The 23,410-nt window shown below is 39.6% G+C and overlaps 1 protein-coding gene across 5 annotated transcripts in view; it reads right to left on the bottom strand.

Annotated features, from left to right (window-relative positions):
• Positions 1-23,410, bottom strand: part of SORCS1 (sortilin related VPS10 domain containing receptor 1) — a 487,586-nt gene that overhangs the window by 119,668 nt on the left and 344,508 nt on the right. For all 5 annotated transcript variants that reach the window (XM_087432564.1, XM_004428057.3, XM_087432565.1 and 2 more), the window contains exons 6-7: positions 18,214-18,278; positions 2,096-2,214 (exon numbers count right to left, since the gene is read on the bottom strand). In XM_087432564.1, coding sequence (XP_087288690.1) covers positions 2,096-2,214; positions 18,214-18,278 — 184 coding nt within the window. The remainder of the gene's footprint in view (positions 1-2,095; positions 2,215-18,213; positions 18,279-23,410) is intronic.

The following is a 23,410-nucleotide window of genomic DNA, read 5'->3' on the forward strand; positions in this document are numbered from 1 at the left end:
CCAGGTCAAACAGTGGCAGAACTAGAGACACATCTCTGGGCACTGGATGCCAGTTTGATGCTGTCACATTGACAACTGTGAGCATGTCCCACACACAGCAGTGCTGCTGACATGTTAGACGGAAAGCCAAACTGGGACCGTGGGCCAAAATCATTCTAGATCTCTAACTCCGAGAAGAGAATTGTGGGCTACCTCCCCCAAGTTTGTCCAGGACATACAGTCCCATGAACCCTGTGGGTGTGTGGGAGGGTGAGAATGGGTGTGGTCCCCACTTCAGCACGAGCATCGTTTGGTGCAGTGTCAAGGGCTCTACTGCCAATCTCTCTCTCGTGTGTAGCTACTCTTTTTTCCCCAGCTTTATTGAGATATTGTTGACATATAACATATGTACATTTAAGGTGTACAATGTGATGATTTGATACACATATATATTGCCAAATGATTACCACAATAAGGTTAGTTAACACCTCCATCCCTTCATTTTATTATGATTTTTTTGTGTGTGGTAATAACATTTAAGATCTACTCTCTTAACAACTTTCAAGTATATAATACAGTATTGTTAATCTTAGCCACCATGCTGCACATTAGATTTCCAGAACTTATTCATCTTATACATAGAAGTTTGTACCCCTTGACCAACATCTCCCCATTTCCCCTACCTCCCAGCCCTTGGCAACCACCCTTCTACTCTCCGCTTCTATGAGTTCGTGTAGCCACTCTCAACCCACATAAATATGTGGAGTTTGAACGTTAGCTGGAGTTTGCATACTAACAATGTCAACAAATGCTCTGGGAGAATATGCATCAGACACATAAAAATGTGGTTGGAAATTACCATTTACCACTATGTGGGCAGACCACCTCTTAGTACTCATGATGGGTTACGGGATCACGTTCACAGTGGCCTGGGTGGAAGGTATATGAAACTCTGAACGCAGAATTGATTCTCAATGTAAGTCATATATGTGGATTATAAACTGTTATTCAAAAACAGAAAAGGTTTGTGGGAGCAACATTGACAGAGAAATGAATTATAGATAGAACCAATATATGTAACCATTTTAATGTCACTTGATAACTTGACGCTGAAGTTATCAGAGTACTCATTACTCATTTCTCTGAAGAAAAAGGAAATGTATGTGTGTGTGTGCATGTGTGTGTGTAATCATTTGTGAAACATTTTAAAAGTACATAAGCTGATATTGGGCATTTTGAACATTTGCTTCCTCAAAACATGGAATTAAATATTTTAAATTATTTCTTTCTAAATAAATATAATAGTGTCTAGAATGTGTCTCAATGATAGTGAAATGATATATATGTGTTTATATATATATAAACTATTTAGCAATTGTACATTTGTCATTTTTAACATGGAAATCAATAAGTGAATTTTTAAATGCCTTGTCCAAACAAGCCTAAAATTTTCCTTAAATGCTAAAAAGAAGCAAAGCATACTTGCTCCCTGTGTCTTCTAACCACTCATGAAACTTCAGCTTCTCAAAGTGTTTCCCACTCACTCTGGAGGTGAAAAACTTGTCTGAATACATCTCATCTAAACTCTCTTTATCCCAATCACAGTCAGTGCACGACAATAATGGCTGATTACTCTCTCCCTTGCTTCTGCCTCCCACCACCTCTAGCCTCCCCACAGTTTCCTGTTCCCACCTGCTTCTCTATTTTTAAGGTGGATTGCGGAGGAGGCTGATTGGCTGGCCATTCTCCTGATAGGAAGAGATTGACACATCTGCTCAGTGCTGTTGATGACTATCAGGAGCTTCTCTGAATGCAGATGAGGGGGCTGAATGGAAGTGTGACTCATTCTGGAGACAACTTTAGTACTCTAAGCAGTGCCTCCTGACCCCTGTTGATAAGGTCTTCCAGGCATTGCCCAGAGGAACTAATTAATATTCTGTTAGGATAGAAGCTCAGCATTCAGTAATGTTCCTTTTGTTGAAAAGATAATGCTTTTCTTTCTTTCTTCCTTTTTTACTCTTAAGGGAGTGTAAGCAGACAAAAGGGGCTGCAGTAGGGACAGAAACAGGGAAGAGAAGTGTTTTTGAGAAAATCAATAGAAGTGGATCTTTCATACCTGAACAAACACGTAATCATCCTGGACAATCAGAGAGTCTGGATCAATGTAGCCCGGGAAAGGTTTATGTCTGTTGGCCTCTGTGCAGTTCTGCATTCGGCAAGTTAGATATTGGGAATCTGACAAAAAAGTGGGAGTGGGGGGTAATATACACACAGAGTATTAGAGTCAGAGTGGACATTTTCTACATCCCTTGCTATCTTCAAGTCTATAAACAAACCTCACATTCTTTGTTAACCACATTACTATTATCATTATTATCGTTAAAATTATCATCATTATTATTTTACTCACTTGCTATCAACACCACCACCACCATCTCCCAGTGCCTTCTCCAACTCTTGCCATCCTAGAACACTAAATTCTTATTAATTAATTTTTCCCCTCCCAAACCCAAATGAAAATATTTTCAAAAACTGGCAATAATACTTGTGCTTTCATAGTTATTTTTTCTCATTAATAGGCTTCACCTCCACACTTTGACCTTTGACTGACAAATAGGAAAACACACACATGCATGCAATCATCTCATGCTAGAAGCGCTGTTGTTATAAATAATAAGGTTCTAGGTCAAAATAAAGGTTTTTCTTCTACTACTAATTAGAAGGAAAACACAACAGAGAGGAGATTCCTAGTCAAAAACTTGCTCTCATTTTATAGATGAGTAAACTAAGACCCTGAATCTCACCAGAGACTGTACAGCAGACAAAAAACCTATCAGTAATAATAACTCTTACACAGATTTGATCCCTAGTGCTGGAAGCCAGTGTTGTATCAGGGAGGCAGTCCTGTTGTTCAACCATGACTATCTCGCCCTCTCTACTAATCAGATGTCACTTCCTTACTTAAAACTCCTTTTGCCTTCTTGCATTTAGAGTAAATTCAAACCCTCCACTGCCCACCACTCCAACCTCCCCTCATGCTAATCTCTTTCTCTCTCCCTGGGATTCTTCTAATCTGCCCTACTTTATGGTTGGAAATTTGGCCAAACTTTCTACCACTTAAGAGACTTCATTTGTATTCCCTCTGCCTAAAATGCTCCTCCTCAGGTTGTTCCCAAGGAAGGTTCTAGATTTCAGCTCATTATTACTTCTGAGGGTCTTCAATGATTTACTTTTGACCACACACAATCCTGTTAATTCCCTTCCTGGAATTTATCACAATCTAAAATTACCTTGTTCCTTATTTATTTCTGCCCCCCACCCCCGCCCCCATTAGAATATAATCTTCCTGAAGTCAGAGACCTCTTTTGTTGTTGTTCCCTGCTGTACCCCCAGGATCTAATACCATTCCTAACACATAGTAGCCAATAAATATTCACTGGAACATGCCTCTTTATTGGAATGTATCTTTTTGAATGAAAAAGGAAGTCATTTGCCTTTTTTTCGATGCTTAATGAATGATGAGTTTGATTTTAGGACATTAGAGATGTATGCAGAAATCCACTCTTCCAAAGGAAAAAAATCAGGAGACAATTATTTACATGATATGAGGATGGGCAATAGCGTGTTGAGTTGGATGTAAGGATTCACTAATGACTTCCCTTAAGGAAATTTCCAGGACTATCTTTCCTTTAAGGAACTTGGGTATCCCTGGATTCTATCAGGAGCACCACTAGGAGGCGGCGTGCACATTTGCTCCATTTGACCAAAGACTGATGCAGTCATTGATAAGCTCTCAGGAGACTGATGGAGGAGAGCTTTATCCACAATCTTCCTCCATCTGGCTGTGAACCATGGGGACAAACGGGGATAGCTCTCAAGTACTTTAACCCATCTAGTCCTGGTGAAACAACCTCCGAAGACAAACTAAAGAAGAATCTTCTACTCACCCTTCCCTATCTCCTTTTTCAGATATTCTTATAGTTCCATTTTAGGGCATAACTCAAGACCTTTCTCCTCGAAAACAATTTCTGGGACTCATCCATTCCCAGATTGGTCCGCCCCATAGCACACAAAATTTTTACCTCACAATTTCACACTCCATCAGAGCCTTTTACAACTTTTAGTCGACTTCTGTTTTTCAAAAGGTAGCTTGGGGTCATAGTAACAATGGAGATTGGTGACTATGAGACCTGTGTTTGAGTTCTGTTGTGGTCACTACTAGTGATCACACAGTTCAAAGGAAATCACTTCATCTCCCTGAGTCTTGCCACCCTCATCTATTAACTGGAGATGCTAATATCAACTATCTTGTAGTTTGGGTCTAAGAATTAACTGAAATAAAATGTGTATATATATATATATATATATATATATATATATATATATATATGCGCTAATGTTTTGAAACTCTAACTTGTACAAATGTCAGTTGTTATTATCACTAACGATAACATTCTTGTTTTCTCTTTTGCTACCTTTCACAATGATTAGATCAGTTTGGGGCACATAGTAGGTCCTTAAAAAGACTGGTTAAACTGAATTTGAGTATTCCAGTTATATTTCTGTATCAGGTACTGTTGGTGACCTATCCAATGCTCATTCCTTCCTGTGTCTTTGCTGGAAAAGCCAATAATAGATCTGTTGGCTCATTCTTCCTCCATGTGACTCAGAAGTTCGCATATGCAAGGATTAATCCTCTTGGGTCTATGGGTCTATGGGTCTATGGGTCTATGCCCACTCAAGGTCTTCCTACTCCCCTTGTCATTGGATGGTTAAGGAAAGGGCATTTAAACCCAGTTCTAGTAAATGAGAAGTGAGGGAAGTCTTTTAAGGGGCTGCAGGGAGGTACCAGGAGATATAGCAGAAGACTCTCTTCTGTCTCTATACAACACTGAGTCTCAGTGCGATGCTTGGGACTGCTCTAGCCTTCTTGTCATGAGGAGAAGCCAGTCTTAAAGTTAAGCTTACATAATGAGTATGACAAAGAGATGGAAAGGACCTGTTCTCTGATGATATCATTGAGTTACTGATTGTACTAAGCCTAGAGCTGCCGTTTCTCTGTGCTTCTTGTTATGCGAGATAATGAATAAAAACAATGATTAACCAAATTGATTCAAAGGTCCCTGATTAGGAAGTCTTGTGCTTCAAATTACAAATACAACTTCCAATTAGAATTTCTAGGACTGCTACCTAATGAGGACTTCTTGATAAATACACAGTGCTTGTTTTATTTGTAATGGAGTCTAAGAACTTCTTTCTTAAGACCTCAATCTCTTCTTCAAAGGTTCCTGAACAAGCATAAGATGAAAAATATAAAAATATAATTTTCATATTTATAACTCAACAATACAGAAATTATGAATCTGAGGGATTTGGGGATACAATAAAAGAACAGGGAAACTAACATTTCTGGAGCATCCATGTGCCAGGTATTCTAAAGCATGTTCACATTTATTTAGTACATTTAATCTTCACAATACTACAAAGTACAATATGTCAACTGATTTTTCAGATAAAGCGAATGAAGCTCAAAGAGATAGTGTTTTATAGAAATGGTGTTATGGGTTTCAAACTTGGTTGGTTGGTTTATTTCCACAACTGTATGTTGAATGAAAACCCCAGTAAATTTGGGGCCAATTTTTGTTAAGCGTATTTTGGCTTTCATCTAAGTATCAATGGATATACCTAGATACAAAAGAAGACCCGTAAACTGATATTTTTTGTGGGGGTAATTTGGCAATATGGATCAAGAGCCTTAAAAATGATATATCTTTTGACCTGAGGTTCGTTTCTGAGATTTCTACTTGAGGAAATAATTAATGATCTATGCAAAGATTTAGCTACTTCGATATTCATCAGTGTTGTTTACAATCAAAAAAAGAGAAAACAAAATGGACAATAGAGGAATAACTACATAAACTGCGGACATGAATCGTTTGCTATTAAAATCCTGCTTCTAAAGAGTGTATGAGGATTTACAGAAGTGCTTAATACATTTTATATTATAAAATTAGGTTACCAATTAATAGTATTGTATCAATGTTAATTTCTTAGTTTTGAAAAATAGACCATGGTTATATAAGATGTTAGTATTACAGGTAGCTGGGTAAAGCTGTACTTTCTTGGTAACTTTTTTGTTTATCTAAAATTATTCCAAAATAAAAGTTTTTCAAAAGTAGGTTGCCAAAATATGTTGCATATGGACCCGATTTTGTGCAAATTGTATATATAGATATCTATATATGTATGTTTGCATGAGAAAACTGAATAAAATATATATATGAGATATCAACAGTAGTACAGAGGCAGTGATGTGAGAGAGGTGGACAACAGGTGTGCAAATCTCTGGTCAGCGCCTCTCAGCTGGGGGAGAGAGGGAGTCAGAGTCATGTTGGGCTTGTGAGATCCATCTCACAAAAATCAGAGAATTGTCTCTCATTCCTCTGCTCTTTCCATCTTCCTCCCCTCCCCATGCCACATACTGAGGTGGAGCTGTGCAATGAGCCTATCCTTGGGCTGAGAATTACAAAATATACAACTGGGTGACACAAGAAAAGGCCCTGGAAGAGGTCTTGAAACCATTTCTCGCTCAGAGTGGCTCAAAGTGAAATTTGCAAGCTGAAGGGGAAATGATCAATTTGGAGCTGCCTGCCCGCAGTAAAGTGCTCCTGGTTTGTTCGCTTTCTCCTCCTAATGGAAACAGAAAGAAATTGGCTGCACATCATAATGAGGGACCAATCACTCTTATTTCCCTCGGGGCTTGCTGTAATAGCATTAAGTATGATGAACTCTTTCCATATTCAATTCTGGTGAGCGTATGATGCGATTCCATAGGAAGTATCTTGTAATTTGGCATTAATTAACGTCAATTAATGTATGCAACTGCTAGACTTTAGAATTAATTTCATTACTTTTCCCACACAGATGTTTTCCTTGCCATAGGTAATTAGGACACTGTGCTGCTCTTTTCAAGCATTCTCACTCTCTGCAACAGCTGCTGCTTAGAATAATGCAATCCCCATCCCCCCAAAATCTGTGCTGGTCTAGAGAAAGGAAGCTGTCTTTAAAAGGCGAGGCTTTGAGCAGAGGAACAGGGGTTTAAATGCAGGCTCAAGGCCTGCTCACTTGGTAAACCTAACCAATCATTTGACCTCTTTAAACTCTGATCTGTGAAATGGGAACAGACGAGATCCGTCTTCCCACTGGTTATGATGATTGAAGACCTCCGTCATGAGATGTGTTCAGTCTCCTGCCTGGCTAGACTGCACTCAGATAATGGGGGCTGTCGTCGTCCTTACTGAGGGTCTCCCTCTTTCATCACCAGTATGGCTCGCTCTGTCTCAAGGGAACCAACCATGAAGCGCTACAGACATTTCTACCTGAGATAATATCTTTCTTTATATTCAATGTTTGATTTGGGTTAGTTTTTTTTTTTTTTAAGTAATTTTTTTAAACATCATGAAAAATATTCCCCTTGTATAATTAATAGATAACAAACATTCTGTGCAGGCAGTGTGAGATAGTGGTTGGGGAAGAACCAGAAAATAACTAAGGCCATGAAGATGACGTGGAAGTCCCCTTGGCACCCAGCACACAGGGCCAGCCAGCCGGCAGCCATATCGTTTTGTAGGCGCTCCCTCCTGTTGGAATTATTTCCGGGTCCTAGCTCTATCGCCAACATGCTGTGTGACTCTGAGAAGGTCATTTACTAAACTCTGCATCAAACTCTCTCTATATATAATGAGAGTAATTAGAAATTTAGAACTAAAACAGATGTTAAAAATCAGATTATTGAGGCCACCCTAGTGGTTAAGTTCAGCGTGCTCCACTTAGGCGGCCAGGGTTTGTAGGTTTGGATCCCAGGGGCAGACCTACACCACCCCTCAGCCATGCTGTGGCGCCTACCCACACACAAAATAGAAGAAGATGGGCACAGATGGTAGCTCAGGGCTAATCTTCTTCGAGCAAAAAAAGAGGAAGATTAGCAACAGATGTTAGCTCAGGGCGAATCTTCCTCAGCCAAAAAAAAAAAAAAAATCAGATTATTACTTCAAGATTTGACAAGTCTTTACCATACTTTACCTATTGAAACCTGTTTCCTTCCCATTCCTGCCCAAAACTATGTAGTGTTATTGGCAACTTTGTGTCTTCAGGGCTTCTGCTATTTCTAAACACTGCGATCACTCCTGGCTGACACCCTATGCTCATTCAGCGAGTTCTCTGGTTTGAACTGGCTTTTCGTTTCCTGTTACCCTATATAAATACTTCCTGGGCCTTCTTCTATGGAGTTTTTCCTGAGGCTCAGGCAGACCTCTCCCTTCCCAGAATGTCTCCACTGATAGCAGCAGCAGCAGCAGCAACCTCCAAAATAACCAGAGCAACCTCTCCTCTGGGTCAGGAACTGTGCTAAACGGATCACATGCTTTTTCTCTTTTAAACTTTGTAAAAAATCCAGAAAGAGGTACATTTTACGAGTGAAGAGTTCCAGCCTTAGGAATGAGATTACTACAAGCTCATAGGTTAGCAAATGACAGAGCAAAGAATATATCACAGATCTCCAGGACTCTATCCATTGATTCTATCATTCAACAAACGTTTATTTAGCACCAAATCCTTTAATATACCTTAATATTGTAAAAGTTTAATTTTAAACAAAACTATAATCTAGGCAGGCAAGTTTGAGCACTTTAAACCCCTCTCTTCCCTCATTAATTTTCAACTTTAAAGCAAAACAGTTTTTAAAGCCCATACAGTTGCATAGAAATCTTCCTTTTTTTCTTTCTATTGTTCTATTTTTTGTTTTATAACCTTCCTATTAAATGTTCCCACTCATACAGACATACATACACACATGCACATGTGTATGCATGCATGTGTTAACATGCTCATGCTCATATAAACTCCATTCGTGTCAGGGTTCTAGAGCCTTCTGAGGCATGTACCTGTTATAAATCGAGCTCTTCAGCCCTGGCCGCTGAAAGACTATGTAGAGGACAAGAAATTTCTGTGAAAATTATAACTTAGATCAAATGTCCTCTTTTGGCATGATGAGCTTATGGCATTGTTTTCTTCTATGAATCTCTTGATTTTGGTCCAGTGTAACTTTCTAAATGTTGTCTTTTATTGTTAACCTTTGGACATTCAGAAGGCCATGATTACTACAGGGAAAGGTCTGGGATCATACATTTTTTGCCAACCACAGTGCTAAGAACTGGGGACATGAGAGAGAACACAAGGACATAATAATTTAATAGAAATACAGAAAAGTCACTTGCCAATTACGATGCAGTGTGGTGAGTATATCTAGGAGAGGTTCAGGTGCTGTGGGTCCACAGGGGAGGGACATCCAACCTTCCTACCTCTCCACAGATGGTCTGCTCTGTGCCAGGACTTCTTCTGTGACTCTGCATTTATTTTACTTTGCATCACACAGAATGGCCTATAGTACTTTTGAGAACAGAGACCATTTTACTAACAATTACCTGTGTGGGGGTGAGGGTGGGGACACTCATGGAAGGTTTCATGGAAAAGCTGAGAAAAGCCTGGGTGGCTGCTTGGAACGATGACAGGGATGAGTCATCATTCCAGAAGGAAGGAGCATTGGGCAAGAGCACAGAGACATGAGAGAGAATGTGAGATATGTTTGGGGAATACTAGCTGTCCGTTTTGTGAGAAAGCCACACTCGAAATCCAGTTTAAGTTGAGAAAAGACACAAAGTTATCTATAAGGTCCCACACCCAGCCACGGAAAACTGAGAAGTACATTTTTTCAAGTAACTTTACAAATTGAGTTTACAAAAAAAGGGGGTGGGGGTGGGAGAGACACAGAGGAAGAGGGAGAGAGAGAGAGACATAAAGAGAGAGAGAAGGACAAACAGTAGGAAAGAAAGGAGTAAGGAAAGCAGGAATAGAAGTTGAAAGGAGAGAGGGGGAGAAGGAAGGGAAGAAGAAATGAAAGCAGTTTAGTGCATGGGGGAGAAAATACATAGAATTTGTTTTCCAGGTCTTTTTGGGGAGAGCAGTGTGCAATATTTAGCTAAATGTATTCACATGTTATGTGATTAATGCCAGGACAAAGAGTCCGTTCAAGAGACAGTCTCTGAGACATGTGGGTATATTCAATCTACTATTTCTTCACTTAATAACTTTCTATTTTTGTTGCCCTCAATACAGAATATCATACTTGGATCATGGTACACGGTCCACAAAGATCAATAAGGTACGATCCCTGCCTTCCATAGCAGAATAAACAAAGGCAGATGACACATTTGCCTGTCCTATCTACGTTCCAGCCACCCGGCCTTCCTGCTATATCTCAACCATGCCAAGTATGCCCATACTCCATATCCTTCACATGTGCTGTTCCTTCTGTCTGGAATGCTCTCCCACCAGGCAGACATATAGCTCTCTCTCTTACTTGCATAAGGACTTGGCTCAAATATCAAATGCCTCCTTATCAGAGATTCCTTCCTTGACAGCTCCCTACTCTGCTTTGTTTTTCCTAGAACTTATCACCACCTCACTGTATACATTTGTTTATAATCTGTCTCCTCTAACTAAAAGGTAAACTCTGTGAGAGCAGGGCCTTTGCAATGCTGCCTACTATCCCTCATTCATGCCTAGAAGAGCACCTGGCATAGCATACATGTCCAACAACATCTGTCGGATGAATGAATAATAGGTCTGGAGTGAACCAGACCTGGCTGCAAATTCTAGCACCGAGGCAATGGCAAAAAACATTTAATCATTGTAAGCTTCGTTTTCCTCACAGTTAAAATGAGGCAAATAACAATAGGACCTATGTCTAAGAGTTGTAAGTAATGCAGCTGAAAAGTATCTAGTGCAGCAGCACCAGGCAAATAATAGGAATATGATGCATGATAGTAGCATCATTGTTGCTTGAGAACATACAGTGACAGGAAGGAGATGTATGAGTAAGTGCGAAGATCTTTAGATACCCCTCTCCCTTTTTTTAGCAGGAGTCAGAAGTATTAGGAATTTTCCCAACACTTGGAAACTGCCACAGATACATGTTATGTGGACTGGTGCTGCTGTGTCCTGGGGGATCCTGAGAACCAACAGAAAGCCAGACCTTTGTCCTAGAGTTAAGGTCTGGGGATGAAAAGTTTCTCTTGTGCACCTCTGTCCTCTCATCCTCAGGATGGGAGGTAAGGGCACAGACCTCCTCACAGATGGGTGGGCACACAGGATGCAGGAGAAGTAGCACACAATGGGTACAAAGAACCCAATTTGAAAGCTGCCCAGCTGAGCCTGTGATTGCACTGTCGCTGTCAGGCTTTTCATTGCTGTGTGGGGAGGCCTGTGTTATCTTATTTCATGCTTTCCTGGTTGGTTTTCACGGCTGTCTTTAGGCTGCTAAATCAGAGAGGCCAGGTTGAAATCACTAGTAGTTGAAATCAAGAGACTTCTGCAATATGAAAAACGAGGTCAGAATGATAGAAGCGCTAGAAAGAAAAGCAAAGTTCTAGATGCCGCTGTGTTATGGAGTCCTCGATACCTGATTTGGGGATAGAAAAGAGGTAAGAATGCATTTGTTTAGCATGTTGGGAAGCAGTGGAGAGCTATCACAATCTGAAGCTGGCCAGAAATGGAAACTTCTAATCTCTTCCCAGGCCGCACCCTAAAAGCTATTGATAAACAAACTGATTGAAAAATAAGGTAAATGAAGGCTATGAAATGTGGGTCTAATAATGCCAATTGGTGTGCTAGTGTTGGGACTTTGGCTGGAGTAGGGATGGCAAGTTTAACATTTTCTATATTTGTATATAATGCCAAAGTATTATTCTGTTCTAGAATATTAAAGAGATTTAATACCTTTTGAAGGTTCATTGAAAAGGAAATACAAATAGCCAAGAAAAATAAATAAAAATTCTTAACCTCACTCCTAATTAAATAAACACAAATTAAAGCAATAAGGATATGTCAGGGTTTTTTTTTTCTCCCTAAAGCCTCAGTACATAGTTGTATATATTCTAGTTGTAAGTCTTTCTAGTTCTTCTATGTAAGCCACTGCCACAGTATTGCTACTGACTGACGAGTGGTATGGTCCCGTGGCCGGGAACTGAACCCAGGCCGCCGAAGCGGAGTGTGCTGAACTTTAACCATTAGGCCATCGGGGCTGGCTCAAGATATGCCATGTTTTTTGCTCATCAGAGGGGTTATGTCTAGAAAATCTTTCATAATGTCCTGGATTATTGAGGGCTTGCAAACACAGCATTCTCATATTGAGAGAGTATGCATAGATGCAACTATTTCAGAGGGCAACGTGACTACCTCTACGAAAATTTAAAATATATATTCTCTCAGGCCCAGGGATTTCTCTTCGGTGATTTCTCTTTCAGCTTGCTGCCTGCACAAGTCTGAATGCTTACTAACCAAATAAGAAATATATGTGTATGAGTATGTATTAGTACTGTTTGAAATAGCCAAACCTAAATATCCATTAATGAGAGAGTGATTAAGTAAATTATGTTGACTGTATAATGGGGTTCTGTTGTCCATAGAATTTATACCTGCTAATATGGAAAAATTTTTAACTTGCTGTTGTATTCACCAACACTGAATTTGGCATAACAGTTTTACAACATCAACATTTGTGAGTGTGTATGCATGTGTACACACAAACATATTTATCTGTATAAGCTCAATTTCTGGAACAACATAGAAGAAATATTTTTAAAAATACTGCCTTTTGGGGATGAGAATGATCAGGAAGTGGATTTTACTTTTCACTTGATACACTCAAGTACTGCTTATTCTTTTTATTGTTGTCATTGCTATTCTTGTTGGTATAAAAGTAATCTACGCATATAGTAAAAACTCAAAACACCCCCTACTAATATATTGAGGACTGATGCGAACTGAGGTCTCTATCACCTCCCCACAGTATTTCAGCAGTGCTCACCCTATTCAGATATTGGTATGCATGCCATTCAATATGGAAATTAGATTGGAGGGCTGGAAAATGGGATGTAGAAATGAGGTGTCCACTTCTCACCCAAGACCAGGATTAGTGGGATGATGGTTATAAGAAGTTGTGAGTTTCCTTTGATTTTATTTCAGCTTGTAAAATGCCTGTTTGGGGTTCATTTCAGGAAGTGTTTTTGGGCAGTCATTTTCACAGTTGGTTAAAGGACTAAGGTTGTTTTTCCCCAGTGCAAGAGATTAGTCCTTGGGGCAAGTCATTACAAGGTTACTTACTCATGCAAATAGACATTGAAACCAGTAATTGTCCCCTGTCCCCTGTCCATGCTAGCACGGATCACCACCAGTACAGAAACATTCAGGTCACAGTCCAGGCTTTTCATCTCAGAAGTAACAGGAAGAAGCAGTCAAGGTCAAACTTGGTACTGCAGGTTCTCTTATAAGATGATGTTTACAGATGAGCCTAAATACAAAACTGTACATCCAGGTGTAATTGTCATGTGAAGGATTCTGACAAAAGTTATGTCAGATACATACACAAAATCACATACACATGTGGCACACAATTTCAGGGAGTTAGTGAGTTTCTTGTGCTCATCCCTATGGGATTCCTCAGACCCTATGGTTACAGGCCCTTCTTTAAGAAGACATATCTATACAGTGACGCACACATATGTTTATTAGATCAACAAACATTAAGTGCATCAGGCTCTGAGCTATGTTTTGTAGAACCACAGAAGCAAGAATAAATAAGATATGGCTTTTCACAAAGCTTCCCATCCAACAGTTTGTTCAACATTTTCTCTTTAACTGCATACATTCTATAGACACACACACAAATGTATCTATATTAGGTAAATCAATTGAATGTAGGTTTCTTTTTTACTGTTTTAATGTACCGGGTAGCAGTTTTAATGTACTGGGTACATACAATGCATGCATGCATGCATGAACACATGCACATACACATAGACACGATATTTAAACAGTAAAATCTTTGTTTCCTGGATGAGGACCTGTCAATTTGTCTTCAGTTGAATGCGAAGGCCAATAACAAATGCCACACCAATAAATATGTTCAGAATTCCCCAACATTGTGATTGATTGTAACTGAGGTTGCTCTCTTCAGCTTGCCTCCCAAGGCAGAGAGGTAATACAAGAAAGAATAACGTCCTTGTCACTGTTGTAGACTACATTACATTCGGATTTCAGAGCACAGCTGGCAAGAAACATCTACACCACTCACAGACCCTGGTAGAACAAAAGCTTTCCAGAGCTCACCTCCCCTGAAATACGGAGACTTCAGTTGAAACAGAAATTAATTATAAAATGTAATCTAGGGAGATTTGAAATGAAACTAAAACTAAACTTTGAATAACAAGCCCAGATAAGCATTTACAACCCACCCCATGGGGATAAGCCAAAAAAGCTAGAAAAGGATTTCTCCTGTGTCAAATGTGTCAGCACCTTGACTACAAAATTACTAAACCCATGAAAATTAGAAAAAAAATTACTTGTTAAAAGTCAAAAATAGGGCCGGCCCCGTGGCTTAGCGGTTAAGTGCGCGCGCTCCGCTGCTGGCAGCCCAGGTTCGGATCCTGGGCGCGCACCGCTGCATCGCTTCTCTGGCCATGCTGGGGCCGCGTTCCACATACAGCAGCTAGAAGGATGTGCAGCTATGACATACAACTATCTACTGGGGCTTTGGGGGAAAAAATAAATAAATAAAACTTATAAAAATAAAAGTCAAAAATAATATATTATTTTGGCTTATACCCTAGAAATGTATGACCTAGAATATAAATAATGGGTTCCATAATCTTAAATATTGTACTAAATAATAATGAAGGGATGGAGAAACAACAGGGATCTCAATCAGGGAATGGGGAGAGAGATAACACGTAGATATTGGACATCTTGGAGTAACTGATCAGCCTGGAGCCTGATTTTGATAAACACACTCTCAGCTACATCTGCTAATCCCTTGCTACTCTGACCTCTCTGTGCTCTCTGCTTCCCTCCTCCTCCTCTCTGTTTCTTTTACCTGGAGCCATGGGTACTGACTGCCCTGGAGAGAGGAGGACAGGGAGGGAGGGAAGAAGGGAAAGAGAGGCGGAGAGACAGAAAGAGAGAGAGAGAGAATACGATACTGAGAAAATCTCATTTTTTTTACACTTAGCCAGGTCGGGCGTTATGCTTAGATCTTTTATTTCAATTGGTAGGTAATTTTTTTTCTCTGTTTTGTTTTGACAGGGATAACTTTTCAAATTAAATCCCTTTATTGAATTTTCACTGTTGGGTAGTTTCTGAAGATGCTGCCTTTGCAAAAAAGTAAAATAAAATAAATAAAATTAGAACGGATACATTTCACGCCTTGTGAAAGCTGAGCCTGAGATGACAGTCTGGCATTATCAATCTCTATGCATGCAGGGAGCACAGGAAGAATGCCCAGTGAAAGGAGACATGCAGCTCAGAGAAAGTGATGGCCTTGGGGTTTTCAGGATAGGGGGTTATGTGCATTAGATGCCACAAGCCAGAGAGCAGCATTATCCCCAAGAGCTTGAAAAGGAAAGCAATCTGGGATGCTAGCAATTCCATCCAGAGCTTTCTAAACAAGGGAGTCATGGGAAATAGACCCCAATGCTCTTTCATTAGTTTTTCATTGTGGGACTCTGTTACTCTAAGCGTGTTCTACAGATCAGCAGCATCGACTTCACCTGGGAGCTTGTTAGGAATGCAGACTCTTGGGCCTCTACTGGATCAGTATCCATGTTTTAACAAGATCTCTAGGTGAGTTGTATGCATGTTAAAGTCTGAGATGTAACGCTCTAAAATTTTCAGACAACTTGGTAAGTGAGGTAGGTAGCCAGCTGGTAGCCCTGACAATTGATCAACTATGCATTCATTCATTCAGTAAATATTTACTAAGTTCCATCTACATGTAGACACTTTGGCATGTTCTAGAGACACAATATTGAACAAAGGTCCTGTACTCATAGAATTTATAGACTGGTGGGGAGGAAAAGTTGTGAGCAAATAATCATATAAATGGAATGCATAATTTCAAACTGAGATGAGTACAATAAAGAAAAAGAATAGAGTTGGATGAGAGTAAACAAAATAAAAGAAACTGGTTTAGATTACGAGTTCAAAAAAGACTTCCTTAAGAAATGGATGATTTCCCTGGTTTTGATACCATTTTATGGTTATATTGGATGTTATCTTTGGGATAATCTGGGTGAAGGGTACAGGGAAACTTTTTTTACTATTTTTTTTGTAACTTTTACGTGAGTCCAAAATTATTTCAAAATTAAAAATTAAAAATACATAGAAATGGATGTTTAACCTGAGATCTGAACCATTAATTACACTGACTTGGTCGAGGAAGGGGGAAGAGAGGAGGGTATTCCAGGCAGAGGAAACAGCAGCTATCAGAGTCTTACCAAGACATAGAACCCTGTATGTTACACGAATTGAAAGCAAGCCCATAGGCCTCCAGGCAAGGAGTGAGGAGAGGACAGAGTGAGAGGAGGCTGAGGAAATGGGCAGGCACCAGATTATGCTGGAGCTAGAAGTCAAGAGGAAAACTTTGCTCTTTATCATCAGAGCAATGGGAAGTAAATCAAAGCCTTAAACAGAAGACATGATTACTTCTGCCTTAGGAAAAGATCACTCTGGCTATTGTGAAGTAAGAACCAGAACTTGGAATCCAAGACAACATAATCAGCTCCAGGGCAATGGAAGGGTCACCACCAGAGAGAGACCACTGAAGAGGTGGGCAAGAAGCTCTAAACTGTTGAGCTCATTCTGTGTCAGGCACAGTGCTGGGCATACGACATATGGCAGCCCTGCCTGAGTTTATAAAGGAGGAAGGTGATGGTCCGCTTGGCCCCTGATCTGTCCCCTGCACTGATCCTGCCAAAGAATACATGCATTCCCCCCAAAGGGAAGCAAAACCTCTGGAGATGAAAAATCTCACAGTGTGTGCATAGTAATGGAGCAGGTGTCATTTCTGGAGGGTTTGGATTGCAGGCTTGACTGGCTTCTTCTGGTTGTAAGCTGGTAAAGTACAGGTATCATCTGCCTTTGTGTTTAGAAGAGCTGAGGACAAGTGGACAGGCACAAGTGACCGTGATAATGAAGTTTTTGAAGTGTAAAGGATATTTTCGAAATAGGAAATGTTTCAAAAATTAGATTATCGTTCTCTGGCCCAGTGCTGGACAACCTCTAACAGCCTCATTACTCTGTGGTAACTGTGGACAGGCCATTCTCTTTCTCTCCTCTACACTAGAGACTTTTTTCTTTCCTTTCTTTTCTCCTCTCAGCCCTTTTTCTTCTATACATTTTCCCCTTTTCTTTTTCCTTTATCCCTTTCACCTGGAACACCCCATCTTAGGTCTTCTGGTACCCCCTCAACTGCTTAGGCCTTCTGGAGGATCCTCAGGACCAACGAAGGGGAAGGAAACTTACGTTGTTGTTGTTTAAATATATTACTTAAACTTTCTATGCCTCAGTTTTCTCATCTGTAAATCAGAATAACAACCGACGAGTTGTTGTGAGGACTAATTGTGATAAAATATATAAAGTGCTTAATTCTTGGTACAGGGTAAGTGCTCAGTAAATGTTAGCTGCTGCAGGAATCATTCTTATTGACTTATTTAATTTACAGAAGAAGAGACTAAGAGTTTAAGGCATAAAGAGTTTAAGTAGATTTTTCAAGGTCACACAATTAGTGAGTGGACTTTTGAGTCATTCAGGATTCTGGATCTGCAACTTACTTTCCTGTGTATCATGTACCTAAAGCCACATTCTCCACAAAGTGTAGCCCAGCTCCCTAGGGTTGTTTAGAACTACCAAAGGGCAAACAGCTGACTCAACTGACTTTCCTTCCTATCGCTTATGATGGAGACACACAGGATGAGACTCTTTTCTTCTATGTTTTCCAAGTGCTTTGTGAATCTCCAAGCAAGACAATGAGGTCTTGTCTGGTTGATGTCTGATAAATTAAGGAAACTGGAAAAACAAAACAGCAGCAATAATACAATAACAACAAAGCACTTTAGAAATAAGGCATTTTGGAATTTTCCCATCGCCTGGAAAGAAAAACACCTTGATTGGATGGGAGTTGCTGAAAATTATTGAGACAATTCTGGGTTACCAAAGATAGGAAAAGTCCTCAGGTCCAAATGACTTGGAATATTGCCACTGTGATTTCCCTTAACACAGATGCCATTTATGGCCGTGACACTAATATTACTATGAACATCATGGAAAAGTTGATTTACTTACGACCATCCACAGTTCTGGCCTCTAGATGCACAAGATCTGGTTCCTTGTTCGACCCCATTACAGACCTAAAACATGGAGAAACATGAAAAAAAAATCACCATTAATGACTTCACATGTGCCTTAGAGCGACTCAGTTGAGCCCGCAGACTATTCACGTCCACAGGATTCTAAAACCACAATCCTTGGAATACATCTACTGTATTTATTTATATAGCCTGACAGTAAAATGTCCACTTCAAATAAAAACAATAATGAAACCTTTATTTGATGAAGGTTAGGCTTAACTCTGGCAAGGATATTGTGTGTTATTAGCTCAGACTTGCAAATAAGTTCTGCACATGGTGTATGTGTCCACTTGCAACAATCTCACTGACAGTGCATTAAACTTTCAAGGCTTATCAGGCAGAAGCCAGACAGGCTGATATAGCTGGGTGACTTGAACAGCGATTTACATAGCAAATTGATCTAACAAATATTTTCATTTGAAATTTCCAGAACCTACTACTACCCTATGAACTATGAACAGACCACGTGACCCAACCAATGTGTAGCGAGCAGTACAGCAGAGTAACAATTCTCTGTATCGTTGAACAGTGTGAGGGGAAAATGCAGGTGCACCTCTCTACGGTATGTGCCTAAAACTGCATGTGTAAGTAAAATAAACACCTATTTAAAATGCCTCAGAGGCACATATTATTTAGTGTATCTTGCAGTGAGCCATATTAAATAGAAAATAATTATTCTGTTGCAGAAATAATATGGGCAATCATATTCTATCTCTAAGACTTTTCTACAGCAAGATTAATTAAACTTGGGACCATCTATAAATTTTTTCATCAAGATTTGCAGAATTTGCATTTAATTTGTTCCATTTCTACATGGAAAATAGTCAAATGCCTCAAAACTGGTCCCTCTGCCTGCCCTGAGCCACTCAGCCCAGCCATCAAATCCATGAAAGAAAATGCAGATGTTAAAAACACTTATCACGGGGCGTGCCCAGTGGCATAGTGATTAAGTTCACGCTCTCTGCTTTGACGGCCTGGGGATTGCAGGTTCGTATCCTGGGTGTGGACCTATGCACCACTTATCAAGCCATGATGTGGCAGGTGTCCTACATATAAGGTAGAGGAAAATGGGCATAGATGTTAGCCCAGGGCCAATCTTCCCCAGCAAAAAGAGGAGGATTGGCAACAGACATTAGCTCAGGGCTAACTTTCCTCACAAAACAAACAAAGAAACAAACAAAAATCCACTCATCACTTTCAGGACTCAGTGTGGTACCCAAGACCCTATGCTGATGGGTCCCATTTTGCTTTTTCTGCCCCATCTCCTGCCACACTGAAAGATTTGCCATTCCCTGAAAGGCAGTGTCCCATTCATTTCCTCAGCCCTCCGTAAGCCTCTGTTTCTGTTTTCAGCTTGAAATGCTCTTCTCCAGCTCTACTTAATTTTCTTTGACTCTTATTTTAAGATACAACTGAAAAGTCACATCTTCCATTAAATATTTCCCAGTTATACCAAGAAAATGATTCTCCTCCTACCAACAAATAATTCTTAATATAAATCCTGTAACAGTTTGTTATAAATAATTATTTTTGTGTCTTTCCCCATGTAAAAGCAGCCACTCCCCCAACATGTGTGTGGGTGCACATGCACACACACACATACACACACAGACACACACACCAAACTGAGAGCTACTGGAGGAGCTTTATTTTAAATACTTTATATATACATATACTTTTTTACATTTCATTTATATTTATATTTATATAAATTATTTATACATATATATATATCGCCCCTAAGCTATAATAGATAGTGAAATGTTGAAGGAAGGAAGGAAGGAAGAGAGGAAGGAAGGAAGGGCATAACCGTCTGTCAACTCTTCGAAATATATAAATTTATCATTGTCTTAAGGGCATTCCCAGAACTCTTCTTATTTAAACTCACTTTCCCAGCTTAAAGAGGGAAGCCTAGCTAAATTAGTCTCTCTTCATCTTAAGAAAAGAAGTCTCCTTAAGTCCCTATTATCGATGTCAGTAAGTTTTCTCTCACTGATACATGGCCTGAAACTCAGAGTCTATGCTTGAAACATTAAACCCTGCTTTCTTCTTCTCCCAGGAGCAGAAATGTCCTAATAAAGCTTTTATAATTTCCCCCAAAAGAGACAGGGGACGTGCACTTGGACATTTCACCTGACTGGAATCTGAAATCAGGCAGATGGTGACACTTTCACCATCATTTCAGCTAAGTACTGTAGCAACTGCTTGTCCAGGGATGGCTGTCCACTTCCCACACTGATGCATTGATTGGATCCACAGGTGACCTCTTCCGACAAGGCCACAGTCATGAGCACTAAAAAAGAAAACAAGCTTCCTGACAACCCTCAAACTAGAAAACTCAGCGGTTAACTGGTTTTTGCAAATTATTACTAGGTAGTTACATGTTGTTCATCTCTCACCTTGCCTGCTGCGAGTTTCTTCCTTGAAATCATGAGCACCTATTACTTGCAGGAGAAGGCTAGCATCCCAGAAACACAATGTCAAAGCTAGCCTGCAAACCCATCTGCTTTGCTTGGGCTTAGTGTCAATAGGAGGCAAAATAATTACCCTCCATCCAGTTGCATCTTTCCATGTGCTCATCGTCCTAAATCAATACCAGCAAAGGCAGGAGCTATTGTTTCAACTGACATTTCCCTCTTATCAACTAACGAAAAGAGACAGAGACAAAACAGTCCTTTATTTCTCCAAAGTCTACTGTGGCTAATCAACTCCCTTACCCTGCCTAAAGTTTTTTCCATCTACAGTAAAACAACTGAAACAACAACAAAATAAAACTTGAAAGTCAAACCACAGTGTTTGCAACCATTTTTATTTGCTGATGTGCTCACCCCTTTTCCTAGTGGTCCAGGAGTACCTCTAGATCTGCAGGCACAGATTATAAAGAACTATTGCTGCTTTTACTTTGTGGCACTGGTGAATTCTCAAGAGCTGAAGCCAAACAATGCTAAATGTCTGCAGAGGTGCTGGCTTTAACGGTCCTGTCATTGACCAGACGCCATGAAGAATCACACTGCTGCAGCTCACCCACAAAGTATCATTCTCTAGCCCATTTATACATTGTAGTTGGAACTGTGGAGTCTGGTGGTTTTCTGTGTTTCAAGACAAAGTGTTGTGCCTGATGATGATGATGATGATAGGTGGTTGTCAGGGGCTGGGGGGAGTGGGAAATGAGAAGAGGATGGTAAAAGGGTATAAACTTTCAGTTATAAGATGAATAAAGTCTGAGTATCTAACGTATAGCATGGTGATTATAGTTGATAACACTCTTTTGTATAATCGCAATTCGCTAAGAGAGGAGAACTAAGTGTTCTCACATAGACAAAAAAGCAAATATGTGAAGTGATGGATGAGTTAACTCGACTGTGGAAATCCTTTCACAACGTATGTTTATCAAATCGTCATGATGTATACTTTAAATATATTACAATTCTATTTGTCAATTATACCTCAATAAAGCTCAAAAAATAAAAAAAATCAGAAAAACCCAGCATAAACACAAAATTTAATCCAAAATATCCTCTTGATGATCTTATTTTCAGAGTGAGATCTCAAGAATGACTTCAAGTATCCCTATTCAATCATGTTAGTAAGTCTGACTTCTGGTACTAAGCAGAAACGGTTGGGCACCTTTGCTTTATGCTTCTAAATTGCCCTGTACACATCCCTGTCATGGTTCAGAATGGTCTGCTGGACCTCTTTGCATAAGTGCCTCTTTTACTTCACTGAGCCCCCAAAAGGCAGGTGCTCTGTTTTTTTATCACTGAATTCTCTGTGCTTACCAGAGCAGAGAGAAGAATGTTTCCTCAGTAAATTTATAGAGAACATTTTTACACTGACCATTATTTACTATAATATCCAATATATTGGGTTATTCAATTCCAGGTCTCAGAAAGAACCTTTCTATGAATATGAGATAAAAAATTTTGGTTTAGGATCCTTTAGTTATATAAAAAGGTAATAGGTGGTTGTATCTTGTATATCTTTATATTGCCTTTACGTCTAATTGGGAAAATGAATTCCCTTCTTAAATTTAATTTCAAGGAAGGGAAGGGAAGTCTTCACGACTTTGCACACACAGTCATGCGCTGCATAATGACATTTTGGTCAACAACGGACCACATATATGACAGTGGTCCCATAAGATTAGTACCATATAGCCTAGGTGTGTAGTAGGCTATACCGTCTCGCTTTGTGTAAGTACACTCAATGATATTCACACAATGACTAAATGGCCTAACAACGTGTTTCTCAGAACGTATCCTCATTGTTAAGTGACACATGACTGTACTGGTGTCTCTGCCTGGAATTCCCTTTTACTCTTCTTCTGCCTTCTTAACTCTTATGGTCTGTGGCTCAGCCGAAGATGACTGAAGTTGAAAATAGGCTTCCCAGTGGGGGTGCCACTTAAGTTGGTTATACCTTCTGAGACTTCCAGAACCATGCACATACTTTTGCATAGCACAAATTAGGCCATGTTTCAATTGGTGACTCATTTATCTATCCCTTGCATTGACAGACAAGCTCAGCCTTTCTGTGTTTCCATGCCAAGTACCATGCGTGTCATGTATAGATATTCAATAAATGTTTACTGAACACTTTTGGATAAAAGAGAAGAGCACGATCAGCCACATCAGCATTTATCAATTTATCTGGATGGATGACATTTGGCAAGTTACTTAATATCTCTGTGCTTTAATTTTTTTAATGTATAAAATGAGGCTAAAATAAGTTTTCCTAGAATATACATCTTAAAGCACCTAGTAGATTCCTGGCACAAAGAAAGGGCTCAGAAAGGCAGCTGATTTCTTTCTTCTCTTCTTTCCCTTTCTTATTTCAGGATATAGGTAGGAAATATTAATACTCATCTGAAATTAAAATTAATGTTGGTAATAAAAGCTTCTTGGGATATCACGGGTACCGCATTAGCAGAAATGATCTATCATTATAAATCAATAGACAAAAGAAAGAATCAATCACCTAGAGATCAACTATATGAATAAATGAAGTCACTTATTTATTGAGTGAAACATTCCAATACCCTATTATTTGATAAGGGCTACAGATTCCCTGTCCTTATGAGCTTTAGGGCCAGAGAAGAGACAGTAATCCAATGACATAAGGGTTCTATTTTC

Source organism: Ceratotherium simum, chromosome 6 (assembly GCF_057802395.1).
Source record: "Ceratotherium simum simum isolate JZ-2026a chromosome 6, ASM5780239v1, whole genome shotgun sequence".
Lineage (NCBI taxonomy): Eukaryota > Metazoa > Chordata > Mammalia > Perissodactyla > Rhinocerotidae > Ceratotherium > Ceratotherium simum.